This window comes from Pelophylax lessonae, assembly GCF_965119305.1.
Source record: "Pelophylax lessonae genome assembly, chromosome: 11".
Taxonomy (NCBI): Eukaryota; Metazoa; Chordata; class Amphibia; order Anura; family Ranidae; genus Pelophylax; species Pelophylax lessonae.
In genome coordinates, this window is record NC_138778.1 from 70,952,645 (window position 1) to 70,977,333 (window position 24,689).

Genomic DNA, 24,689 nt, shown 5'->3' on the forward strand with positions numbered 1-24,689 from the left:
CACAGGGCCATTCAGCACTATCCAGACAGAGGGTCAGGGGTCATGCAGCCTCATAGGACAGTCAGGAGAGAATGAAAACTCCTCCTACAAGCTTTAATCAGACAGTGATAGAAGTCACAAGACTGCGGTATACTGCTGATGAGAAAAGGTACTTAGCAGTTTATACTTACTAAAATGTTTGCATTTCCATGTTCTGTGTACTGTGGGAGACCAGACAAAGGGAATGCAAGGTACCGGGTTTAGTAACACTTTAGGCTTTGAAAATGAAAGCTAAAAGCAGATTGGTTGCCATGCACAGCTGCTCCAGATTCTTTCTGCTCCAGTCTTAGAAAAGCATACTTTAATTCTGGCATATCAACAGTTATTTTTCTGTACTGTTTGTTTAAAAGGTTAAAACATGGGGAATTGTGCATATCTTACAGAAATATTCTTGCTTTGACACACGCGTTAACCCTCATTATGTTCTTGTGCTGATAAAATGTGATCTTAGCACAGTTAGAATCTCTAAAACCCAGGATTTTGGTAGTGATGCTGCAGGGCCGTGTTTTTTTTTTTTTTTTTCCCGTGCCAGCAGTCCCACAGTTGTCAATTCAGACCCAGTGGTTGCATGCACACAATGTGACATCCATGCAGGTGCATGGCCCCGAATGCACTCAGACGACCAGGTATTTTTTGCAATTATCAAACAAAATACTTTCAATAGTATATACAAACAGACCATAAGGGAGCAAATGGGATACATTTATTGTTTGAGTTAACATATACTTTAACCTAATTTAACTTGGAAAGCTAGAGCCCAACCCCTCCCTTCCGGTGCTTACTTACCTTTCCCATAACCTCCTGCAGTGTTTACATCATGTACCCTAAACTTCTAACCAGTGTTGCCTGCACAGGAACTCTCCAACGACTTAAAAGAATGTATTACAGCATCTTCACTGTAGCAGTACAGTCCAATTTTCAATAGTAAATTACTGTGTATGCAGCTCTGGACAAGACATTAGGACATAGGATGTGAACACCACAGGAAGAATTGCTTTCACTGAAAGGTAACAAAAGCACCAGGGTAGGGAGTCCTAGAAAGCTAGGCAGGATGGGCTATTTTTTCTAACTTTTTTTTTTTTTTTTTAACAGAAAGCATACTTGTACCTGAAGACAATTCTTTTTCAATGTCTTTGGAGAGCGTGAGGAAGGGTTAGAAACTTGGTCAGGTTTCAAATGCTGTCTGTGTCCCTGGAAAAGAGATTTCCCCTCACTTCCCGGTCTGTCTGACATCAATCAACCGTAATTGAAATGAGAAAATAAATCCAAGATCCAAATATTTTCTACTCTACTAGAAAATGTTTTAACGGTTTCTGTTTTGTTTGTAAGATGATCCGTTAAACTAGCCATACACTGATCGAAATCTGACTGGCGCAGAAAGGACCAGCTAAATTTCTAAAAGTGGGTGGGCTCCCTTCCTTGACAGCAAGACATATAATCAAAGACGGATGTAAATAATTTACACACTCATTTCTTCCTGCTTTACCCATCCTCCTCCTAATGCAGAGAATAATACTTTAAAAACATTTCAAAGCTGAAAAGCACAGACGAAAAGTACATTTAACAGTTGTTGCTGGAGGAAAAGTACACAAGCATAGCTTGAAAAGTATCTGAAATTTGTAAAAACAAAATAATGTTTGCTTGTATTTTTAAGAATAACTAAGTGCTAAAGTCATTTAAACTGAGAAAAAAACATTGCAGTGCAAATCAAGAATAACAACCCTCTCTGTGAAAAAGGAAAAAAATACTGTTTACGGTATCCCTAGCCTCTAACAGTCACATACATGTGAAAGAAATAAAAAAATAAAGAGCCTCTCCTCCGAACGTGTTAGCTGTCATCTGTAGGGGTAGGCACAAAATACAGAATGCCTCCCTCTGATCTTAGAATACAGTGGGCACAGACAAAAAATAGTTCTGGTTTAAGAGTCCAGTTGATTTGCATATTAGCAGCCCTCCCAGCTTAAGGAACAGACAAAACTATTAGATCATTTGTTTTTCCTTTTACAGTAAGGAAGTGCAGATGCTGCAGTCACTTAAACAGCAGTAAGTGATAAAGAAAAGGGGTTTTGTAACAACTATTCTATCTCAGCAGTAACATAGTACAAAACTTTTAATATTTAAAAGGAATGTAAGGTTGGGGAGCACTTACATTGTGACCTAAAATCCTGGTGTAACCAGTTTAAATTTGTGACCTTGAAATGTAATATCACAAACCTTACAGTTAGAGGATGGGAAATAATTGATCTTTTAGCAAAATAAGGGGACAGGAGGTACAAATAGGATGGGCGTGCAAACACACCACTTCACTCACACTCATGTAGACTCTTGCACACAGACCAGGAGGGTGAGGGTTATCCCTGCGTACAGGGAAAGGGCAAGTGCAGAGTAGGACGGAGAGAGAAGAGCTATGCCAGGATATTTGACATGAATTCAATGAAGCGTTTGGAATACTGCTCTGGATTCACTGTGGAAATTTCTGCTCCAGCCTGAAAAAGATCAAAAAGATATACTAAAGTAACAGGGAATTCAGTATCCAAAGTATACTAAAATGAAAAAAAAAAAAAAAAAAAAACCCTAGTAATATACCATAAATACATTTTAACCGCTTCCATACAGAGCAGTTTGACACCCTTCCTGCCCAGACCAATTTTCAGCTTTCAGCACTCTCACACTTTGAATGACAATTGCTCAGTCATGCTACACTATAACCAAACAAAATTTTTATCATTTTTTTCACACAAATAGAGCTTTCTTTTGGTGGTATTTGATCACAACTGGGGTTTTTTTTTTTCGTGATATATGCAAAAAAAGAGCAAAAATTTTGAAAAAAAAACACTTTTTTTTAGTTTCAATTATGAAATTTTGCAAAAAATAAAATTTTCTTCATACATTTGGGCCAAAATGTATACTGCTACATGTCTCTGGTAAAATTAACCCAAATTAGTGTATATTATTTAGTCTGTGTGAAAGTTATTGAGTCTAGAAGCTATGGTACCAATTACTGAAAATTGATCACACCAGATGTACTGACTGCCTATCTCCTTTCTTGAGGCCCTGAAATGTCAGGACAGTACAAATACCGACCAAATTACCCCTTTTTGTAAAGTAGACAGTCCAAGGTATTTAGTAAGAGGCATGGTGAGTTTTTTGAAGTTGTAATTTTTTCCCACAATTCTTGGGAAAATGAAGAAAAAATTTTTTTTTTCTTTTTTTTCCCACAAAGTTGTCAATTTATAAGCTATTTCTAACACATAGCATGTACACAGCAAAAATTACACCCAAAAATACATTCTGCTACTCCTTCCGAGTATGGCGATACCACATGTGTGAGACTTTTACACAGCCCGGCCACAAAAAGAGACTCCACGTCCAAGAAGCACATTCAGGCGTTCTAGGAGCATAAATACACATAAAACTTTCTTACTACCTATCACACTTTTCAAGGCCCTAGAGCACCAATACAATGGAAAAGTCCACAAAATGACCCCATTTTGGAAAGCAAACACTCCAACGTATATTCTATGAGGCATTATGGGTCGTTTGAACATATCATTTTTTTCCACAGGTTTTTGGAAAATGTGGGAAAAAAATGAAAACTTTTTTTTTTTTACACAAAGTTGTCAATTTATAGGATATTCCTAACACATAGCATGTACACAGCAAAAATGACACCCCAAAATACATTCTGCCACTCCTCCTGAGTATGGCAATACCACATGTGTGAGACTTTTTCACAGCCTAGCCATATAGAGGGGCCTAACATCCAAGGAGCATCATCATGCATCCTAGCCACTTGCCTAGGCCTATTTTTGACATTTGGTGTTTACAAGCTAAAATCAGTTGTTTTGCTAGAAAACTGCTTAGAACCCCCAAACATTATATATTTTTTTTTAGCAGAGACCCTAGAGAATAAAATGGAGATTATTGCAATATTTTTTATCACACCGTATTTGCGTAGCGGTCTTCCAAACGCAATTTTTTTGGAAAAAATTCACTTTTTTTAATTAAAAAATAAGAAACCAGTAAAGTTAGCCCAATTTTTTTCCATAATGTGAAAGATAATGTTACGCCGAGTAAATAGATACCCAACATGCCATGTTTCAAAATTGCGCACGCTCACGGAATGGTGACAAACTTTGGTACTTAAAAATCCCCATAGGCGACAATTTAAAAATTTCTACAGGTTGCCATCTTTGAGTTACAGAGGAGGTCTAGGGCTCAAATTATTCCCCTTGCTCTAACGATCGCGGCGATACCTCACATGTGTGGTTTGAACACCGTTTACATATGTGGGCGGGGTTTCTGTATGCATTCGCTTCTGCACGCGAGCTAACGGGGACAGGGCGCTTTAATTTTTTTTTTTTTTTACTATTTATTTTATTTATTATTTTATATTTTTACACCGTTTAAAAAAAAAAAAAAAAATTGATCATTTTTATTTCTATTAAAAGAAATGTAAATATTCCTCGTAATAGAAATAGGCACGACAGGACCTCTTTTTTGTGAGATCTGGGGTCAAAAAGTCCTCAGATCTCACAAGTACACTAAAAGATAGAAAAAAAAAAAAAAATAATTATAATATAAAATGAAAAAAAAAAAAAAAAGGACCTTTAAACCGGTTGCTAGGCAACAACATTTTCCGTAGCTCCGGTCCTCCAAGACCATAGAGTCAAGTGAGGGCAAGCTTGCCCTCACTCGACATCCTGTCTGTGAGGATTCGGGACCGGATCGTTTTCCCCGCTGCCGGCGGGTCCGGTAAGCGGGGAAAAGGACCGGAACGCGTCGGGAGGGGGGGGGGGGGGGGGGGCGCCTCTTCCGCCATCCCGGAAGGGTGATCCCACGGCGAATCCGCCGCTGGGACCACCCTTATCGGAAAGCCAACTGTCCACCGTTTAAAAAAATACCAGGGTTATGGCAGCTATCTGCTGCCATAACACCGGTATTTAGGTTTAAACGGACGACGTATATAAACCTTTTTGGACTTGGACATGGTGGCTGTATGAAGGGTGACAGGTACTCAGGTACTTTGTTGGGCAGGTGACAGGTACTCTGGTACTGATGAGCAGGTGGCAGGTACTCGGGTACTCCGATAGGCAGGTGACAGGTACTCGAATACTCTGATGGGCAGGTGACAGGCAGGTGATAGGTACTGATGAGTAGTACTCACTGACTGATAGGTGATAGGTGATACTGTACTGAGGGGTACTGATGATCAGTACTGATACGTGATAGGTACTGATGAGTACTGATGAGTAGTGATGGGTACTGATGAGCAGGCGGCAAGTACTTGGGTACTTCAGGCGTCAGGTACTCTGATGAGCAGGTGGAAGGTACTCGGGTACTCTGATGGGTAGGTGACAGGTACTCAGGTACTCTGATGACGGGTACTCCGTTGACAGGTACTCAAAGTACCCGAGTACCTGTCATCAGAGTACCCGAGTACCTGTCATCAGAGTACCCGAGTACCTGTCATCAGAGTACCCTAGTACCTGTCAGAGTACCCGAGTACCTGTCATCAGAGTACCCGACATCAGAGTACCCGAGTACCCGTCATCAGAGTACCCGAGTACCTGTCATCAGAGTACCTGAGTACCCGTCATCAGAGTATCCGAGTACCTGTCATCAGAGTACCCGAGTACCCGTCATCAGAGTACCCGAGTACCCGTCATCAGAGTACCCGAGTACCCGTCATCAGAGTACCCGAGTACCCGTCATCAGAGTACCCGAGTACCTGTCATCAGAGTACCCGAGTACCCGTCAGAGTACCCGAGTACCTGTCATCAGAGTACCCGAGTACCTGTCATCAGAGTATCCGTCATCAGAGTACCCGAATACCTGTCACCAGCCCATCAGAGTACCCGAGTACCTGTCATCTGAGTACCTGATGACAGGTACTCGGGTACTTTGATGGGCTAGTGACAGGTGCTCTTTATTGGGGGGGGGGGGGCAATCAGTGTGTTTAGGGTGCACTGTACTTGGTAACTAGCTGTTACCACAATCTCCTCCTCACACAGGATCAGTGTGTGAGGAGGAGAACACGGTGACAGCTAGTTACCGTGTTCTCTGTTGACATTTGTGACCGGCTGTGATTGGACACAGCCGGTCACGTGGTAAAGAGCCAATTTCATTGGCTCTTTACCTAGATCGGGGATCGACTCTGTCCGAGGGACGAGCCTCGTCCCCGATCGCTGCTCTGCGCGCCCCCGGGGGCGCGCATTGCAGAGAGAACGAGCGGCTCGTGCAGGAGCCGCTCATGTGATCGGCTGTGATTGACACAGCCGATCACGTGGTAAACAGCCAATTTCTATTGGCTGTTTACCTTGATCAGTGATGGGCTATGTCCGAGGGACGAGCCTCATCCCTGATCGCGCCGCTGCGCGCCGCCGGGGGCGCGCAGTAGCAGCTAGAACGGGCCGACGTCATATGACGGCGGCCCGGATCTAGACAACCACTTTGCCGACGTCATTTTACATGACTCGGTATGGAAGTGGTTAATGGCCAACATCAACAAATAAAAAAATATGCTAAAGTACATAGATAGAGTGTTAGGTTAGGTCTAGTTAAAGGGTAAGTTACGACGAGAAAAAGAATGCACATATTTTTGTAACCCTGTAGCCTTCACCCCGTACCTTCATATGGCCTGTGTCTGAAAGCTTCAGGAGTTGTGAATGAACTACGTGAGCGTGCATTAGCGCCTCCACAATTGATTTGTTCATTGTTAATGGCTAACATTAACATGAATAAACTATGCTAAAGTACATAGATATAAAGGTTGTGCTTTATAGGTATAAAGGTGTTTATAAAATCATTCGGGGGCCATACAAAATTATCAACTTAAAAATGTGCCTGTTATATTTGGTCAAACATTTAATTAACTCTCCCCTAATGTGATGGCTGCAACTGCTTCTCTTTGGTGAGGTGTGTGATGTTAGCTGGTATTGATGATGTTGCTACTTGCAACTGGTTTTCCAGTCTGGAGCGCAGTCGACTTTATGGTGGTAAGTTTTAAAAAGAACTGCTGGCAGGTAATGCTGGTGGGCATAGCTGGCTGGTACAGCTGGCTGGTACTGCTGGCTTGTACTGTGCTGTGGGTAGTGCTGGCTCAGGCTGGTACTGCTGTGGGTATTGCTGTTTCAGGCTGGTACTGTGCTGTAGGTACTGCTGGCTGGTACTGCTGGCTCAGGCTGGAACTGTGCTGTGGGTATTGCTGGCTGGTACTGCTGGCTCAGGCTGGTACTACTGGCTAGTACTGCTGGCTTAGGCTGGTACTGCTGTGGGTACTGCTGGCTGGTATTGCTGTGGGTACTGCTGGCTGGTACTGTGCTGTAGGTACTGCTTGCTGGTACTGTTGTGGGTACTGCTGACTCTGGCTGGTACTGCTGTGAGTACTACTGGCTCTGGCTGGTACTGCTGTCTCTGGCTGGTACTGCTGTCTCTGGCTGGTACTGCTGTGAGTACTGCTGGCTCTGGCTTGTACTGCTGGCTCTGGCTGGTACTGCTGTGTGTGCTGCTGGCGGGAAATGCTGGCTAGCAGCGATGCCGTGCTGGAGGAAGAGGCGATGTTTCCTGTATTGGTCAAAGGCGGAGTGCATTTGATATCACTCCGCCTGTGACTCACTCAGACTGTCACAACGGAGCCGGAACTATACAGGAAGCATTGGCTCCATTCTGACAGATCAGCTGAGAGACACAGACTCAGCTGCACGGGGGGGCCGGACCAGATGACTTCGAGGGCCGCATACGGCCCCCGGGACATAGATCAGGGGTGGGGAACCTAAGCTATGGGTCCAATTGGAGCAATATATCAACCCCTATCGGGCCACCGATATATCGTCATAGCGGAGTGCGTACTTTCTGTGCGTATTTTTTGTCTTTTTTTGTATTTATTTTTTTTTTTCGCTCTTCTTTTTCCCCCCTGTTTGGTTGAGAGTGTTTACATCATGTCAGTAAGCCAACTAAGACATTTTGACGTATTTGTAAATCAGGATTAAGTGATATATTCAGAGGAGTATTTAGTTATGGGAATTATAATGAGAGGAGTTTGTCTTATTAACAATATATTAGGGTTTTGTAAGATAAAGTACTCTGTGTAGCTATAATGTTTGATGGATATTAAATGTTTGATATCTATATTTCTAACATTAACATGAAATACTTGGTAACATGTTAAGTGGTATTAAGTAAGATGGTTCTGGAGAGAATTTCGGTTTTCCCTTTTTCTTGTGTATACTTGTATTTTCTAATAAAATAAGATTGAAAAGAGAAAAAAGGCCTGGATTCTTTCCGAGGTGTACATAATATAAATGGGAACTAATATTTATAGGTAAACTTGATCCAGGGAAGATCAGATAGCCTCTTGGGGGTTTAGGAAGGAATTTTTTTCCCCTGCTGTAGCAAATTGGATCATGCTTTGCTGGGGTTTTTTCGCCTTCCTCTGGATCAACTGCGGGTATAGGATTAAATATATGGGATTGTATAGTTGGGTGTTCTTTACTGTTTTTTGTTCTTCATTGGTTGAGCCAGATGCAATTGTGTCTTTTTTTAACCTATGTAACTAAATTGATTAGATTACATGCCAAGGTGAGCGCTGAATGCAAGATTAAATTCCTGACGTAAACTTTACAGGCCGGATCCGCTGCCGGAGTGTCCAATTCCCAATTTAGGTGCCCGATCTGGAACCCGCTAGAGAGCCAAAAGGCAATACGCAGTCAGATCTTGACACAAGTGTCAAAGGATGAAAAGAAAACTGGTGAAATAAATAAAAAAAATGTCAAACCTTCTCTAATAGGAGAAGGGGTCCATCACCAAAGAACACTAGCAAAATACTGGAGCCAGTGTCCAATCACTGCAAGGAAGCAACATATAACCCATGGTCCAAGCATCAAGTCCTGTATGATTAGGATAATTGGCTAGACATGTACTTCAACCCTGAAGTGATGAGGCCAAAGTAGTACTTCTGCTTACCCCATGTTTGACTGTTTTGGCAGCATGTGCAGCTTTCTTCTTGGCATCATATGGTGTCAGGATGTCTATGATGGCCATAAAGTAGACTTCTTTCTTGGGTGCATCTTGCAGAAAAAAAAAAAAAAAAAAAATTCAAAAGTTACATTGTTATATACTCATTAAAACTATTAACAAAATGTATACATTTAAAACACACTGTTATGCTTGGATTCCTACCAAAATCTAAAAGTATACAATTGTTATTTTTAACCTCCACTCCCAACCCACTATTACTATTGAAGATCTGATTGCTCTTATTTTTATTACATGCATTCCCCCCCCCCCCCCCACCCCCACAAATGCAGGTTAAACAGTTAAGGTAAAAGAAAATGCCATGGCAACCAATCAGTTTTTTTGTTGCTGTCAACAACGTTCCCCCCCCCCCCCCCCACCACCAAAAATAAAACAAAATGGACATTCAACAGTTTAAATCAGGGATGGGGAACCTTTTTTCTGCCAAGGGCCATTTGGATTTTTGTAACATCATTCGGGGGCCGTACAAAGTGATCAACTTGAAAATTAGCCTGTTATATTTGACCACAGCGTGCCACCTTTCAATGCAGAGTGACCACAGTGTGCCCCCTTTCAATGCAGAGAGACCACAGCGTGCCCCCTTTCAATACAGACTGACCACAGCGTGCCCCCTTTCAATGCAGACTGACCACAGCGTGCCCCCTTTCAATGCAGACTGACCACAGCGTGCCCCCTTTCAATGCAGACTGACCACAGCGTGCCCCCTTTCAATGCAGACTGACCACAGCGTGCCCCCTTTCAATGCAGACTGACCACAGCGTGCCCCCTTTCAATGCAGACTGACCACAGCGTGCCCCCTTTCAATGCAGACTGACCACAGCGTGCCCCCTTTCAATGCAGACTGACCACAGCGTGCCCCCTTTCAATGCAGACTGACCACAGCGTGCCCCCTTTCAATGCAGACTGACCACAGCGTGCCCCCTTACAATGCAGACTGACCACAGCTTACCCCCTTACAATGCAGACTGACCACAGCGTGCCCGCTTACAATGCAGACTGACCACAGCGTGCCCGCTTACAATGCAGACTGACCACAGCGTGCCCGCTTACAATGCAGACTGACCACAGCGTGCCCGCTTACAATGCAGACTGACCACAGCGTGCCCGCTTACAATGCAGACTGACCACAGCGTGCCCCCTTTCAATGCAGACTGACCACAGCGTGCCCCCTTTCAATGCAGACTGACCACAGCGTGCCCCCTTTCAATGCAGACTGACCACAGCGTGCCCCCTTTCAATGCAGACTGACCACAGCGTGCCCCCTTTCAATGCAGACTGACCACAGCGTGCCCCCTTTCAATGCAGACTGACCACAGCGTGCCCCCTTACAATGCAGACTGACCACAGCGTGCCCCCTTACAATGCAGACTGACCAAAGCGTGCCCCCTTACAATGCAGACTGACCAAAGCGTGCCCCCTTACAATGCAGACTGACCACAGCGTGCCCCCTTACAATGCAGACTGACCACAGCGTGCCCCCTTACAATGCAGACTGACCACAGCGTGCCCCCTTACAATGCAGACTGACCACAATGCAGAGATCATCGTGCCCCCTTCAATGTAGACTGACCACAGCATGCCCCCTTCAATGCAGACTGACCACAATGCAGAGATCATCGTGCCCCCTTACAACGCAGAGTGAACAGCGTGCCAAGCCCCCCGGACCAGTGCACTTGACTTACCTGTTGCAGCGGTGGCTTCCTCTCTTCAGTCCCCGTGTCTCTTCGAGTCCTCCCGCGTCCTGCCTCCTCCTCGGCCAATGGCATTGGCCAAGGAGGAGGAGGATCCGTGAGACAATAGCGAATTTTCATTCGCTGTTGTCACACAAATGGGCGGGCTCAAGGCGCACTGCTCTGCGCCCCGGGTCCACCCTTTTCGGAGACTCACAGTGTCAGGACGAAGCCATGGGCTCCTTCTGACACAGCAGCACGGGGGGGGGGGGGGATTGGGCTACGTAACGATCGTGCGGGCGGCAGGTTCCCCACCCCTGGTTTAAACCATTCTCATCTCCACGTGCTGCTATAGTGCAGGTTGCTAAAATGATGCTAGATGCATTGCAAGTGCAGTTTCCTTGAAAACGTGTTATATAGAATGGAAGCACATACAGGACACATGTAAGACATGTTTTACATTGTGTATATATATATATATATATATATATATATATATATATATATATATATATACATACATATACACACACACACACACTATATACAAAAAAAACTCCTGACCACATTCTCTTAACCACATACGAAACACATTAAACAATCGTCAGAACAGGCATTTTTCAACACAGAGGTTTGAATGCACCCTGTGCATGCAGAGCCATTTTTTGTTAGCTTACAGGGCCGCAGTAGTGTGAACCAGGCCTAAGAGAGGAATTACCCTCATTTTGGCTAGAATAATATACTGTATGTTCTACCTTTTATCATTACAATACAGCTCTTAAGCTCCGGTCAAGTGGATTTTGCTTGGGTTGAAATTGCAGAAAAAAAAAACTGGATTTTTGAATTGGATATTATGCTGTCTCTCTTCAGGAGTAGGACTAGGCGGAAACCTTTTTGGTTACGCCTCCTGCGGCAGTCCCAGAGGGTATACCATCACTTCCTGCTGTAGGACTCCAGTTTGTAACAAGCAGTGTCAGAAGAACAAATAACTCAACCCCAACAGAGGGGCGGGTGCTGTGTCGGTCAGTGAACCTCAGAGAAAAGGATTTCATGGTATGACAAAAATCCAGTTTTCTCTTTCATTCACCGACAGCCACAGCTTCAAGTCTTCAGATCATTGGGATGTCCCAAAGCAGTGTCAACATGAGGGGTGGGAAAAAACACAGCAAACGCAAAATTCCCAACAAGGCTAAACAGCCAACCAACAGGAGCTTAACTTAGGAACAACTGGAGCTCACCGGAGCTCACCACCAAGACATGGAGCTGCCGGGTGTCGTGTGGACACGTGCGGAGACAACTTGTTCGATATCTTGACACATCCTGACCTCTACCCCGTCAAGAATAGCTATAGGCGCGGGATCTACAACCATTACAGACAATCCCACACCTTGTTACTCCAGGGACACCACTTGGCCCCATCTAGGACCGTTGCCAGACTAAATGGCTATGTTGGATGGTTGAGATATCCCCACCTCAGACCAATACTCACCAGCTTGGGATATTTACCGTAGACCTATCTTTTGGTTTTTAATATACACAGCTATTGTCTTTTTTTTTTTTATAAAATATCCTAATTTGAGAACTTTATAAACCTCCATTTCCTATACCCCTAAATAAAGGTGATGAACACCTGAAACGCGTCTGGTACTGGAGGATTGCTCTCTTTCATGAATGAGGCTGCGACATCATCTGTTAAGACAATCTCTATAGCCGTGACAATTTTTAATGATCACTTTGTATGTTTGTTTTCTACAATCGATATGTGATGTATTGTCTTTATGTCAAATAAAATGTATATTTTTATTACATTTTGTGGGTAGTGGTTGCCTTTATAGTCCCATTTATTAAAGGGGGCAAATTGTCTTACTCAACCCCAACAGAGGGGCGAGTGCTGTGTCTGTCAGAGAACCTCAGAGAAAAGGGTTTTACGGTAAGACAAAAATCAAATTTTCTCTTTCGTTCACTGACAGGCACAGCTTCAAGTCTTCAGACTATTGGGATGTCCCAAAGCATCGTCAACATGAGGGGTGGGAAAAAAACACAGCAAAGGCAGAATTCCCAACAAGGCTAAACATAGCCAACCAACAGGAGCTCAACTTAGGAACAACTGGAGCTCACCACCAGGAACAATTTTCACCCTCAAGAAGCGGAAGCCTCTGCAACCGCAGCCTGCAAAACTTTGCGGCCAAAAGCCGCATCTGAAAAGATGCAAGTACATCCACCTTATAAAATTTTGTGAATGTGTGTACAGACGACCATGTAGCCGCCTTGCGTACCTGAACCACTGACGCCTGATGATGGAGGCACTAAGCACCCTCGTAGAATGCACTTTAACAGGGAAAGGAGGAACCTTACCCTTAATGGAGTAGGCCTGCACCACCCGTCTGCCTGATCCACTTGGAAATAGTCGCAGCAGATGCGGCCTGCCCCTTACGAGGTCCATCCGTAAGAACAAACAAGGAATCTAATTTCCTAATTGGTTCAGTCAACGCCAGGTACACCCGAATTGCCCTTACCACATCTAAGGAATATAAGGCAATTTCCTTAGGATGTTTAGGCTTAGGACACAGGGATGGTAACACAATGTCTTCATTCAAATGAAACTCTAAGATAAAATATTATCAGAAATACTACCTGTACCTCGAGCCACACCAGAGAGGAAGCGGGAGATTAGGGAAGTTAACAAGTAGCTGAGGAGCTGGTGTAGTAAGGAGGTTCCTGGAGAACTGGGCCGACTTCTCAGTCGGCTACTGGCTCTTTAGTAGGGACGGATTGCACCTAAATGGGGAGGGTGCAACCGTACTGGGTGAGAAGATGGCCAACAAGTTAGAGGGGGCTTTAAAACTAGGTGATGGGGGGAGGGTACAAATGTAGAATTAGCCAGTGGGGGGCAAGGTTCAGCGGGCACAAATGGGGACATTAGCGATAGGGTGTTCAGAGTTCCTAAACCCAAGGTGGGTATGGGGAAAAGAAAAAAAAAAAAAAAAAAATCGCAAAAGCAGCTTAAAAACAACATCAAGTGAGTATGTAGTATTCAACCGGACAAAATTACGAGGTTTGTATACCAATGCTAGAAGCCTGGCCAACAAGATGGGAGAGCTGGAGCTGCTGATGTATAAGGAGGACTTAGATTTTGTGGGGATTACAGAGACTTGGTTTGACAGCTCTCATGATTGGCTGGCGACCATTCAGGAGTATTCCCTTTATCGCAGAGATAGAGAAGGTAAAAAAGGGGGAGGGGTATGTCTGTATATTAAGAACAGTGTACAGGTAAATATGAGGGATGATATTAATAATGGAGCTATGGATGAGGCAGAATCCCTATGGGTAGAACTTCAAAGGGAAGGCACTATGGGAAAAGTAATATTGGCCATATGCTATAGACCCCCACAACCAGAGGGAGGAGGGGGAGGCAGACCTCCTTTCACAGATTGGAATGGCAGCAAGGAAGGGAAATATCATTATAATGGGGAACTTTAATTATCCAGATATAGACTGGGCAGAAGAAACCGCACATTCATCCAAGGCTCAGCAGTTCCTAAATGTTTTGCAGGACAATTTCATGGGTCAGATGGTGAACGCACCGACAAGAAACAATGCGGTACTAGACCTATTGATTACCAACAATACAGACCTGCTCATGGATATAGAAATATGGGGCAACTTAGGAAATAGTGACCATAGGTCAATTTGTTTCAGTATTAATCATGGTAATAGGAAACACAAGGGTAATATAAGGGCACTGAATTTCAAAAGAGCCAATTTCCCAAAACTGCGCTCTTTGCTAGAAAATATCAAATGGGATAGAACCCTGGGAACAAAGAACACAGAGGAAAAATGGGAGTGCTTCAAGAGCATACTAAACAAAGGGATTGGCCATCACATTCCAAAGGGGAATAAATTTAAAAGAGCAAAACTAAACCCTGGGTGGCTAACCTCCAACATAAAAATGCATATTTATATATAAAGGCCTTCAAAAAATACAAGGCTGAGGGGTCATTGGCAGCATTCAAGAAATGTAAAGGCGAAATCAAGGCGGCTAAAATAGAACACGAGAGACATATAGCGGAAGAGAGTAAAAAAACCCCCAAGAAATTCTTTAAGTATATAAACAGTAAGAAAGCGAGGCCAGAACACATTGGCCCCATAAAAGACGATGAAGGCAATCTGGCGACAGAGGACAGAGAGAAGGCAGAAATAATTTCTTCTCTTCAGTCTTCACAAAAGAATCGGGGGGCTACACTAACCCGGCCTGTAATGCTAAATTAAATAATACACCTCAGGAAGTACCCCCGTGGTTAACAGAAGATACACTTAGAACTAAACTAGAGAAACTTAACAAAGAAATCACAGGGACCGGATGGCTTGCACCCGAGGGTACTTAAGGAACTCTGCCGGGTGATAGCCAGACCATTATTCTTGATCTTTAAGGATAGTCTACAGGTGGGTATGGTGCCAGCTGATTGGAAAAAAGCCAACATGGTACCAATATTTAAAAAAGGGCTGAGATATATCCCGGGTAACTATAGTCCTGTCAGCCTAACATCTGTATTCTTTGGAGTGGATGTTAAGGGACTATATACAAGACTTTAGTAATGAAAATTGTATAAGTAGTAATCAGCATGGATTCATGAAAAATCTTTCTTGCCAGACCAATCTATTAACCGTCTACGAAGAAGTGAGTTGCCATCTAGACAAAGGAAGGCCTGTGGATGTGGTGTATCTGGACTTTGCAAAGGCATTTGACACAGTCCCCCACAAATGCTTACTGTACAAACTAAGGTACGTAGATATGGACCATAGGATGAGTACCCGGATAGGCCAGAGGGTGGTGATAAATGGGGAGTACTCGGATGGGGCAGGTGTGGAAAGTGGTGTCCCCCAAGGTTCTGTCCTGGGGCCAATCCTGTTTAATTTATTCATAAATGATCTAGAGGTGGGGATATCCAGCACAATCTCGGTATTTGCGGATGATACTAAACTAAGCATGCAATATATTCTATGCAGGATGTGGAAACCTTACAAGCAGACCTGAACGAAAAAATGGGGTGGGCAAATACATGGCAGATGAAGTTTAATGTAAAAAAATGTAAAATGTAAAGTAATGCACTTGGGCATCAGAAACACGAAAGAAAGCTACTCACTGGGGGGGGGGGGAACCTCTGGGAGAATCTAAGATGGAAAAGGACCTGGGGGTATTAGTGGACAACAGACTTGGCAGTGGCATGAAATGCCAAGCCGCTGCAAGCAGAGCCAACAAAATACTGGCCTGTATAAAAAAGGGGATTCCCTCCAGAAATAAAGAGATTATTCTCCTACTCTACAAGACTCTGGTCCGGCCACATCTGGAGTATTCCGTCCAGTTCTGGGCACCAGTCCTCAGGAAGGATGTGCTGGAACTGGAGAGAGTCCAGAGAAGGGCAACAAAAATAATTAGGGGAATGGAGGACATTAGCTATGAGGAAAGACTACAAGCATTGAACTTATTCTCTCTGGAGAAGAGACGCTTGAGAGGGGATATGATATCAATGTACAAATACTGTACTGGGGATGACCCTAGCATAAGGAACAAACTTTTAAGAGAAAAAAAATACAATAAGACACCTGGCCACTCACTAAAACTATAGGAAAAATGGTTTAACCTTAAAAAATATAAGGGGTTCTTTACTGTCAGAGCAGTAAGGATGTGGAATTCTCTTCCACAAGCAATGGTATCAGCAGGGAGCATTGATAGTTTAAAAAAACTATTAGATGGGCACCTTAAAAGACCACAACATACAGGGGTATATAATGTACGGTTAACAGTAAACACACACACACATCACAGGTTGAACTGGATGGACTGAGGTCTTTTTTCAACTTCACAAACTATGTAACTATATAACCCTAGGAAGGAACGCCTGACAGAGCCGCAACACAACTTTGTCCCTATCAATTACCAAGTAAGGTTACCGACAGAACAACGCAGCCAACTCCGGCAAGCGACATGTGGAAGTAATAGCTACTAAGAAAGCCACCTTCTGCGACAGAGTGAGTAGAGGAATTTCTTGAATATTTCCTAAAGGAAGCTTTTGAAGCACCGACAGAACCAAATTGAGATCCCACGGAGGTACCAGGGATCACACTGGAGGAACCAGATGGTCAACTCACTGCACAAAAGTGTGAACCAAGGACTTTGCCGCCAACGGCCTTTGGGAAAAAAAAACAGCTAAGGCGGAAATCTAGCCCTTGATGGTGCCCAGAGCCAAATGTTGATCTACATCCAACTGTAGAAACTCCAACAGGTGAGACACAGAAAAGGAGTGGGTAAAAAACCCCCGCAGCTCACACCAAGTAATGTATGCCTTCCAAACTCAATGATAAACCTTTCTGGAAGTAGATTTCCTAGCCTTCAACTTCGGACACTTTTCCCATTTGTGCAGGATCTCCCTTTACAGGGACTTCATATAGAACTGTGCAAATGGGACCGCCTCAAAGGGTATAAACCATCAGGCCCAGCACCCTAATGCAAGTCTGGAGGGACGACCATCTGCTGGACAGCAAGAGATGAATCGCAGCATGCAACTTTTGGAGTTTTTCCAGAGGAAGGAACACTCTGGCTACAGCAAAGTCCTACCCAGATAATGGGATTTTTGTACTTACCGTAAAATACATTTCTCTGAGTTCATCAACGGACTCAGCGCTCCATAATTCATAACTAGTGGGTTATAGTGCCTCCCCCAGGACTAGGCAGAACATAAAACACCTGGCTATGCCCATGGGCCGTCCTCAGCTGGTATAAAACCCCCCTCTCTGCTGTAGGTAATTAGTTTAGTACCAAGCAGTATCAGAACTCCATAGAGGGGTGTATGCTGTGTCTGTTGATTAAAGCAGATTAAAGCAGAGAAATTGATTTTACGGTCCAATTTTGTCTTTCGTTCGATGGACATATCGCTCCATAAATTATAACTAGTGAGACGTCCAAGCAGTGCCAAAAAGAAAATGAGGAGTGGGGAAAATAACCCAAGGCTAAAAATAAGAGCCCTTAACCAGGACACAAAAGCCCGTCTGAAAAATAAAGGTTTAAAGAAAAAACACCCCTCAAGAGGGAACAGCCCCTCCTAAATAGCAGCCTGCAAAACTTTGCGGCCAAAAGAAGCATCTGCAGATGCCAAAGTATCTATCTTATAGCATTTGGTGAAGGTGTGCATGGAAGACCAAGCGGTCGCCTTCCAAACTTGCGATATTGAAGCCTGATGATATATATATATTTGAATATGCTTTTACGGTAAGTACAAAAATCCCATTATCTGGGCTCTAGCCAGAGTGTTCCTTCCTCTGGACAAACTTGCGATATTTGCCAGCCCTTTTCTTGGTCCGTCCATAACCACAAAAAGTGAGTCTGACCTCCGAAAAGACTCAGTAGCTGCCAGATACACTCGAATCACATGAACCACATCCACCAAAGTATGCAAAGCAAATTCCTTGGGATGAGCCGGCTTGGGACACAAGGAAGTCAACACAATTTCCTCATTCAAATGGAAGTCAGAGACCACTTTGGGCAGGAATGATGGACAGGGACGAAGAACCACTTTATCCCTAGGGACTACCAAATAGGGACTGCCACAGGATAATGCCGCCAACTCCGATACCCAGTGGGCCGAGGTATTAGCCACTAAGAATGTCACCTTCTGGGATAACGTAGGCAAGGGAATCTCCCAAATATTCTCAAAAGGAGGTTTCTGGAGAAACAAAAGCACTACATTTAAATCCCATGGTGGCAAAAGAGACCATACATCAAAACGTTTGGGGACGACAAAAGGGTAATCTTGGTTAATACCATTCCTTACAGAAAAACCTGTCAAAATAAGGCACATAAGGAAACACCTTTGGAGTGTGAGGTGACTTATGCATACCAAACGACACAGCCACGTCTGTGGCTACATCAGCCGCATCCTACATTTTTAAAGTCTCACACACTGCAGTAATAAGTGCGTCTACCAGCGGCTTTTCATTCACTGCTGCGACCATGGAGGAATCATCCTCACTATCAGGTGGATCTGGGGGTATGATAGGGATATAAGCCCTCCTAGACGGGCCCCATCCACAGCAGCATCTTGCTCAGACTTAGATAACAGACTGAGCACGGGAAGGCGGGGGACGTTTCCTCCTGGGCCTTTGCCCACACGCCACTTTCAACTGGGACGCTAAGGACTGCAGGACCGCCGTCAGTAGAACCATGGGAAGCTGGGGTTCCGAGGGACCTGCCACCATCATAAGGGGGTCAGTGGGGGGCTGTGAACAAGAGATTCCATAAGGAAAGGAAGACCTTGCAGTACAAAAACTTTTTGGCAACACTAAAGGATCTCCTCAAGGCTCAGGGTACCAGCAGAGAGAGAGAGAGAGAGAGAGAGAGAGAGAGATAACAGGGACCCCCAAAGACTCACCTTACCGACCAGTGGAGCACCAAGAATTCAAACCCAGCATCATCACAGACGCTATCTTTGTTCACATGTCCCGGGCACAAGAAGAGGAAACTAAGGAGGAAGAGGAGGAGCTTCGGCATCTCCACGTGGCCTCAGTCCCCCAGCATGCCTGGGACATCATCTGCTACACAAACATGGCCACCAACCGGAGACCATCTAGACCAGTGATGGCAAACTTTGGCACCCCAGATGTTTTGGAACTACATTTCCCATGATTCTCAAGTACACTGCAGAGTGCATGGGCATCATGGGAAATTTAGTTCCAAAACATCTGTGGTGCCAAGGTTCGCCATCACTGATCTAGACGAAAGGAAAATGGCCCCCGTGACATCATTTAGCTACACAGACATGGCCGCCAACCGGAGAACAGCTAGACTAAAGGAAAATGGCCCCGTGACATCATTTGGCTACACAAACATAGCTGCCACCCGGAGACCAGCTGGACTAAGGGAAAATGGCCCTCATTAGCTACACTAAAGCATGCCGCCAGGATCTTTCCTGCACCCTCTGCAAGGGGACTGGCACCTGAAGGTAGTAGACACATTTAGGAGACACTCTGCTGTGCACTCTGCACTGGTCTCTGCAATGGGTCCTCCCTGCACTATACCCAACACTGCAAACAGCAGGGCATGCACCTAGGGGTCTCCTACACTGGGACCCCTCCAGACTACCAGGGCGGGACACACACTATGCCAGGACCCTTACAGAGTGGGAATAGCGAATAGCGGGGGGAGACCCCTGGGGTCTCTGCTGAATTCTCTGCCCTGGGACCCCCACCAGACTCCAGGTCCAGACAGGGGGGAAAGGGAGTGGGGGAAGCCCAGTTCAGAGAGGGATTTAAGGACGGGAGGAGGGAACCTGCAGGCAGGTTCGACCGTCCCTGTAGGGTACCAGCGCCTCCCCCCCAAAGAAAAACGGGAGAGAGGGGACTGTTCTTACCCTTCCATGTTGCAGGTAACGCTTCAGATAGAACTCCTCGCCACCCAAGTAGGGGAGCTGTCGGCTAAGGGACCTGTGCGACTCAGACCCAAGCCTGGTCGTATGCGACCGTCATATGCGACCATGCGAGACGTTTAACTCGCGGACACGCCTCTGTGCTAGCGCGAAGCTGCGGTCTGCACATGCTCTCTGGCTGGGCTGGGGGGGACCACTGAATCTGGACTATCCAGCCCTTCGCACAGCATCACAGAAACTGCAGCCCCTGAACCAACTGGTCCGCCAGCTATACAAAGGCAGGGGGGGCAGCTCACCCTCCAGGTCATGGCGTAAAAGCTTTGCCCACTCGGTCAGAGTTTGTGACACCAGGGCAATGGTGAAGACCGGTCTGAGTGCCAAGGCGGCCACAGTGAACACACTGCGGGCCACGGCCTCTGCTTTTCTGTCAGCCGGATCCTAAAAAGCCAGCGATTCTTCTACCGGAATCATGGTTGCCTTATTTAACCTGGAAACTGGGGGAACAGTCCACTTCTTCAGGAGGGACTCTTCAAATGAGTACCTAATTGCGATCGCTTAGGGACCACAAAGGGACATTTTGGACGTTCCCACTCATTTGCGACAAATCTGTCAAAATAGGAAGGAAACAAACACCCTGACGCTCTAGATGGCTTGTGCACTCCACGTGTGGCATCCAAGAAGGAAAGAGGCCCAGGAGTCAGCACCAGGGGATAAGGAGGGGCTCTAACAGCTAAAATGGACGCCCAAAAGGCTCCACAGTAATGGCCGCCATTCAACTCAATGCCAGACTAATGCAAAATGGTTGCCGCGGCTACACAAGTATGGCCCCCAGCCTATACAGAACATTTCTACAACAAAATGGTGGCCCTGCACGGACCAAGGAGGGAACCCTGTGCCCAGGCAAGACACAGAGCCAGAAGGGGGGGCCATTGCAGGAGCCCCCCACCAGGTGCAGTTCCCCCCCCCCCCCCCACAGCAAATCGCCCGGTCCCCGGCGGTATACCCCCCCACCCCCAATACAGCACCCTGCCTCAGCAGGTAGTCAGACCACCATACAACCCCAGTATAGGTGGAGGGGGGATTGGAGGGGGGATGGGGGGGGGGGGAAAGAGAGGGGGCAGATGGCTCACAGGACCATCAGACTCAAAGGGGGGCCTAACAGGAAGAAGTGGAACCCAGGGGTCTGACCGTCCCAAAAACCCTCCAGGAACCAGATGGGCACCGCTCCAGACACATCCTCCTCGCCATCTAAATGGGGGGCTGTCGGCCAGGAGGAACACTGCGACACAGGCCGAGACCCGGTCGTATGCGACCTCGCGATGCGTTTAACTCACAGGCCAGTCTCGCTTATCCAGCCTGTCACCCAGTCCGGCAGTTGATTGTAGATTTCACAGGAAAAAAAACAGGAAAAAATAAAAATCTAAAAATAAAAAATTGCCACGACCGGAGATCCCAGCAAGGAACTAAGTCCTTACTCCTGACTAGGCTGAAAAAAAACCTATAGCAGAGAGTGGGAACATTCCTCCTGGGACTGCTCATAGGCATAGTCAAGTTCTTTTTCTGCCTAGTGTCCTACCCCTGTAGGGGGCAGTATAACCCAATGGGCAAGAAGATTAGGAGCTGTGTCTGTCAATGAATGAAAGAGAAATCAGTATTTTTTGCTAGAAAATTACATAGAACCCCCAAACATTATATATATTTTTTTTTTTAGCAAAGACTCTGGAGAATAAAATGGCGGTCGTTGAAATATTTTTTGTCACGCGGTATTTGCGTAGCAGTCTTTCAAACTAATTTTTTGGGGAAAAAATACATTTTACTGAATTAAAAAAAAAAAGAAACTAACATTAGCCCAATTTTTTTGTATATTGTGAAAGATGATGTCATGCCGAGTAAATACTTAACATATTACATTTTAAAATTGCACACGCTCGTGGAATGGCGACAAACTACGATACTCTCCATAGGCGACACTTTAAACATTTTTAATGATTACAAGTTTAGAGTTAAAGAGGAGGTCTTTTTCTATAATTATTGCTCTCACTCTGAGGATCTCGGTGATATCTCATGTGTAATTTGAACATCGTTTACACTTGCGGGCGCGACTTACATTTGTGGTTTTTTTTGGTGCGCGAGCTCACGGGGAAGGGCTCGCTTTAAAATATTTTTTCCTATTTTATTTTTAGCAATGTTCCTTAAAAAAAAATATCACTTTTATTGCTGTCACAAGGAATGTAAACATCCCTTGTGACAGGTACTCTTTATGGAGGGATCTGGGGGTCTAAAAGACCCCAAACCCCTCCACTGCACTTCAAAGTATTCTAAATGCCAAAATCTGCATTTTTTAATATGGTCAGTTTTTTTAAATTGGCGCCATTGGCAGCTGAGTAAATCGGAAGTGACGTTGTGGAGCTGCTTTCGGGTTACTTGATCAGAGACCTGATCAAAGCCATTTTCGTTTGGGACACTAACCAGCCAGTGGACGTGCCACGGGGCAGAGCGACAGGAGGGATGTCCCCTCCAGCTCGCTGACTTGCATCGGTTGGTATCAAAAAGCTGACCGCCGGCTCTAAAAAAAAAAAAAAAAAAAAAAAAAAACTGTACCGGGTTGATGCCGGCATTACCCTGGTACAACCACTTCAAGCCGACATACAGCTCCGACGGTTTGCGGGAAATGTTTAACATAAAAAAAAAAAACATATACATCAATTTTTTTTGTATAATATGAAAGATAATGTTATATATATATATATATATATATATATATATATACATACATACACACATTCATTATATATATATATATATATAAAAAATATATACACACACACACACACACACACATACACACACAGTTGTGCTCATACAATTACATACCCTGGTAAAATTTATTATTTCTTGGCCATTTTTCCGAGAATATGAATGATAACACTCACTCATGGTTAGTGTTTAGCTGAAACCATTATCAATCCACTATGTTTACTCTTTTTAAAATTATGGCAACAAACTACCCAAATGACCAAATGATTTTCACCTGATAACATGCACACAAGTTGACACAAAGGGGTTTGAATGGCTATTAAAAAGGTAACCATCCTCACATGTGATCTGTTTGCGTGCAATTAGTATGTGTGTATAAAAGGTCAATGAGCTTCTGGACTCCTGGCAGACCCTTGCATCTTTCATCCAGTGCTCCATTGACGTTTCTTGATTCCAAGTCATGGGGAAAGCAGACAAAGGATTGTCAAAGGATCTGCGGGAAAAGGTAGTTGAACTGTATAAAACATGAAAGGGATATAAAAAGATATCCAAGGAATTAAGAATGCCAGCCAGCAGTATTCAAACTCCAATCAAAAAGTGGAAAATGTGGGGGTTCTGTTGAAACCAAACCATGGTCAGGTAGAACAACTAAAATTTCAGCCACAACTGCCAGGAAAATTGTTTGGGATGCAAAGAAAAACCCACAAATAACTTCAGGTGAAATACAGGACTATCTGAAAACATGTGGTGTGGCTGTTTCAAGATGCACAATAAGGAGGCACTTGAAGAAAGATGGGCTGCATGGTCGAGTCACCGGAAGAAAGCCATTACTACGCAAATGCCACAAAGTATCCTGCTTACAATGCGCCAAACAGCATAGAGACATGCCTCAAACCTTCTGGCACAAAGTAATTTGGAGTGATGAGACCAAAATTGAGCTTTTTAGCCACAACCATAAACGCTACATTTGGAGAGGAGTCAACAAGGCCAATGATGAAAAGTACACCATTACTACTTTGAAACATGGAGGTGGATCGCTGATGTTTTAGGGATGTGTGAGCTATAAAAGGCACAGGGAATTTTGACAGAATTGATTGCAAGATGAATGGAGTATGTTATCAAAAATACTGGAGGAAAATTTGCATTCATCAAACCGAAAGCTGCACATGGGACGTACTTGGACATTCCAACATGACAATGATCCTAAACACAAGGCCAAGTTGACCTGTCATTGGCTATAGAAGATGAAAGTGAAAGTTCTGGATTGGCCATCTTAGTCTCCTGACCTCAATATCGAGCCACTCTGGGGAGATCTCAAACGCGCAGTTCATGCAAGACAGCCCAAAATTTTACAGGAACTGGAGGCTTTTTGCCAGGAAGAATGGAAAGCTTTACCATCGGAGAAGATAAAGAGCCTCATCCACAAATACCACAAAATACTTCAAGCTGTCATTGATGTTAAAAGGGGCAATAAACAGTATTAAGAACTGGGGTATGTAAACTTTTGATCAGGGTCATTTGGGTGGTTTCTGTTGTCATTTTGATTTAAAAAGAGCAAACAAAGTTGATTGATAATAAATGGCTTCAGCCAAACACTAACCATGTGTGAAAGAAAAGTTTTTGTGTTCTCATTCACATTCTCGGAAAAGTGGCCAAGAAATCATAAATTCTGCCAGGGTATGTAAACTTTTGAGCACAACTGTGTGATATATATATATATATATATATATATATATATATATATATATATATATATATATATATATCT

General features: G+C 44.4%; 1 protein-coding gene across 2 annotated transcripts in view; it reads right to left on the reverse strand.

The window, feature by feature from the left end:
- Window positions 1-1,452: 1,452 nt before the first annotated feature.
- Window positions 1,453-24,689, reverse strand: part of LOC309567307 (phosphatidylinositol 5-phosphate 4-kinase type-2 beta) — a 176,666-nt gene continuing 153,429 nt past the window's right edge. For both annotated transcript variants that reach the window (XM_082272717.1, XM_082272716.1), the window contains 2 exons: window positions 9,004-9,107; window positions 1,453-2,525 (listed from right to left, as the gene is read on the reverse strand). In XM_082272717.1, the coding sequence (XP_082128843.1) occupies window positions 2,445-2,525; window positions 9,004-9,107 (185 nt within the window). In that variant the 3' untranslated portion in view covers window positions 1,453-2,444. The remainder of the gene's footprint in view (window positions 2,526-9,003; window positions 9,108-24,689) is intronic.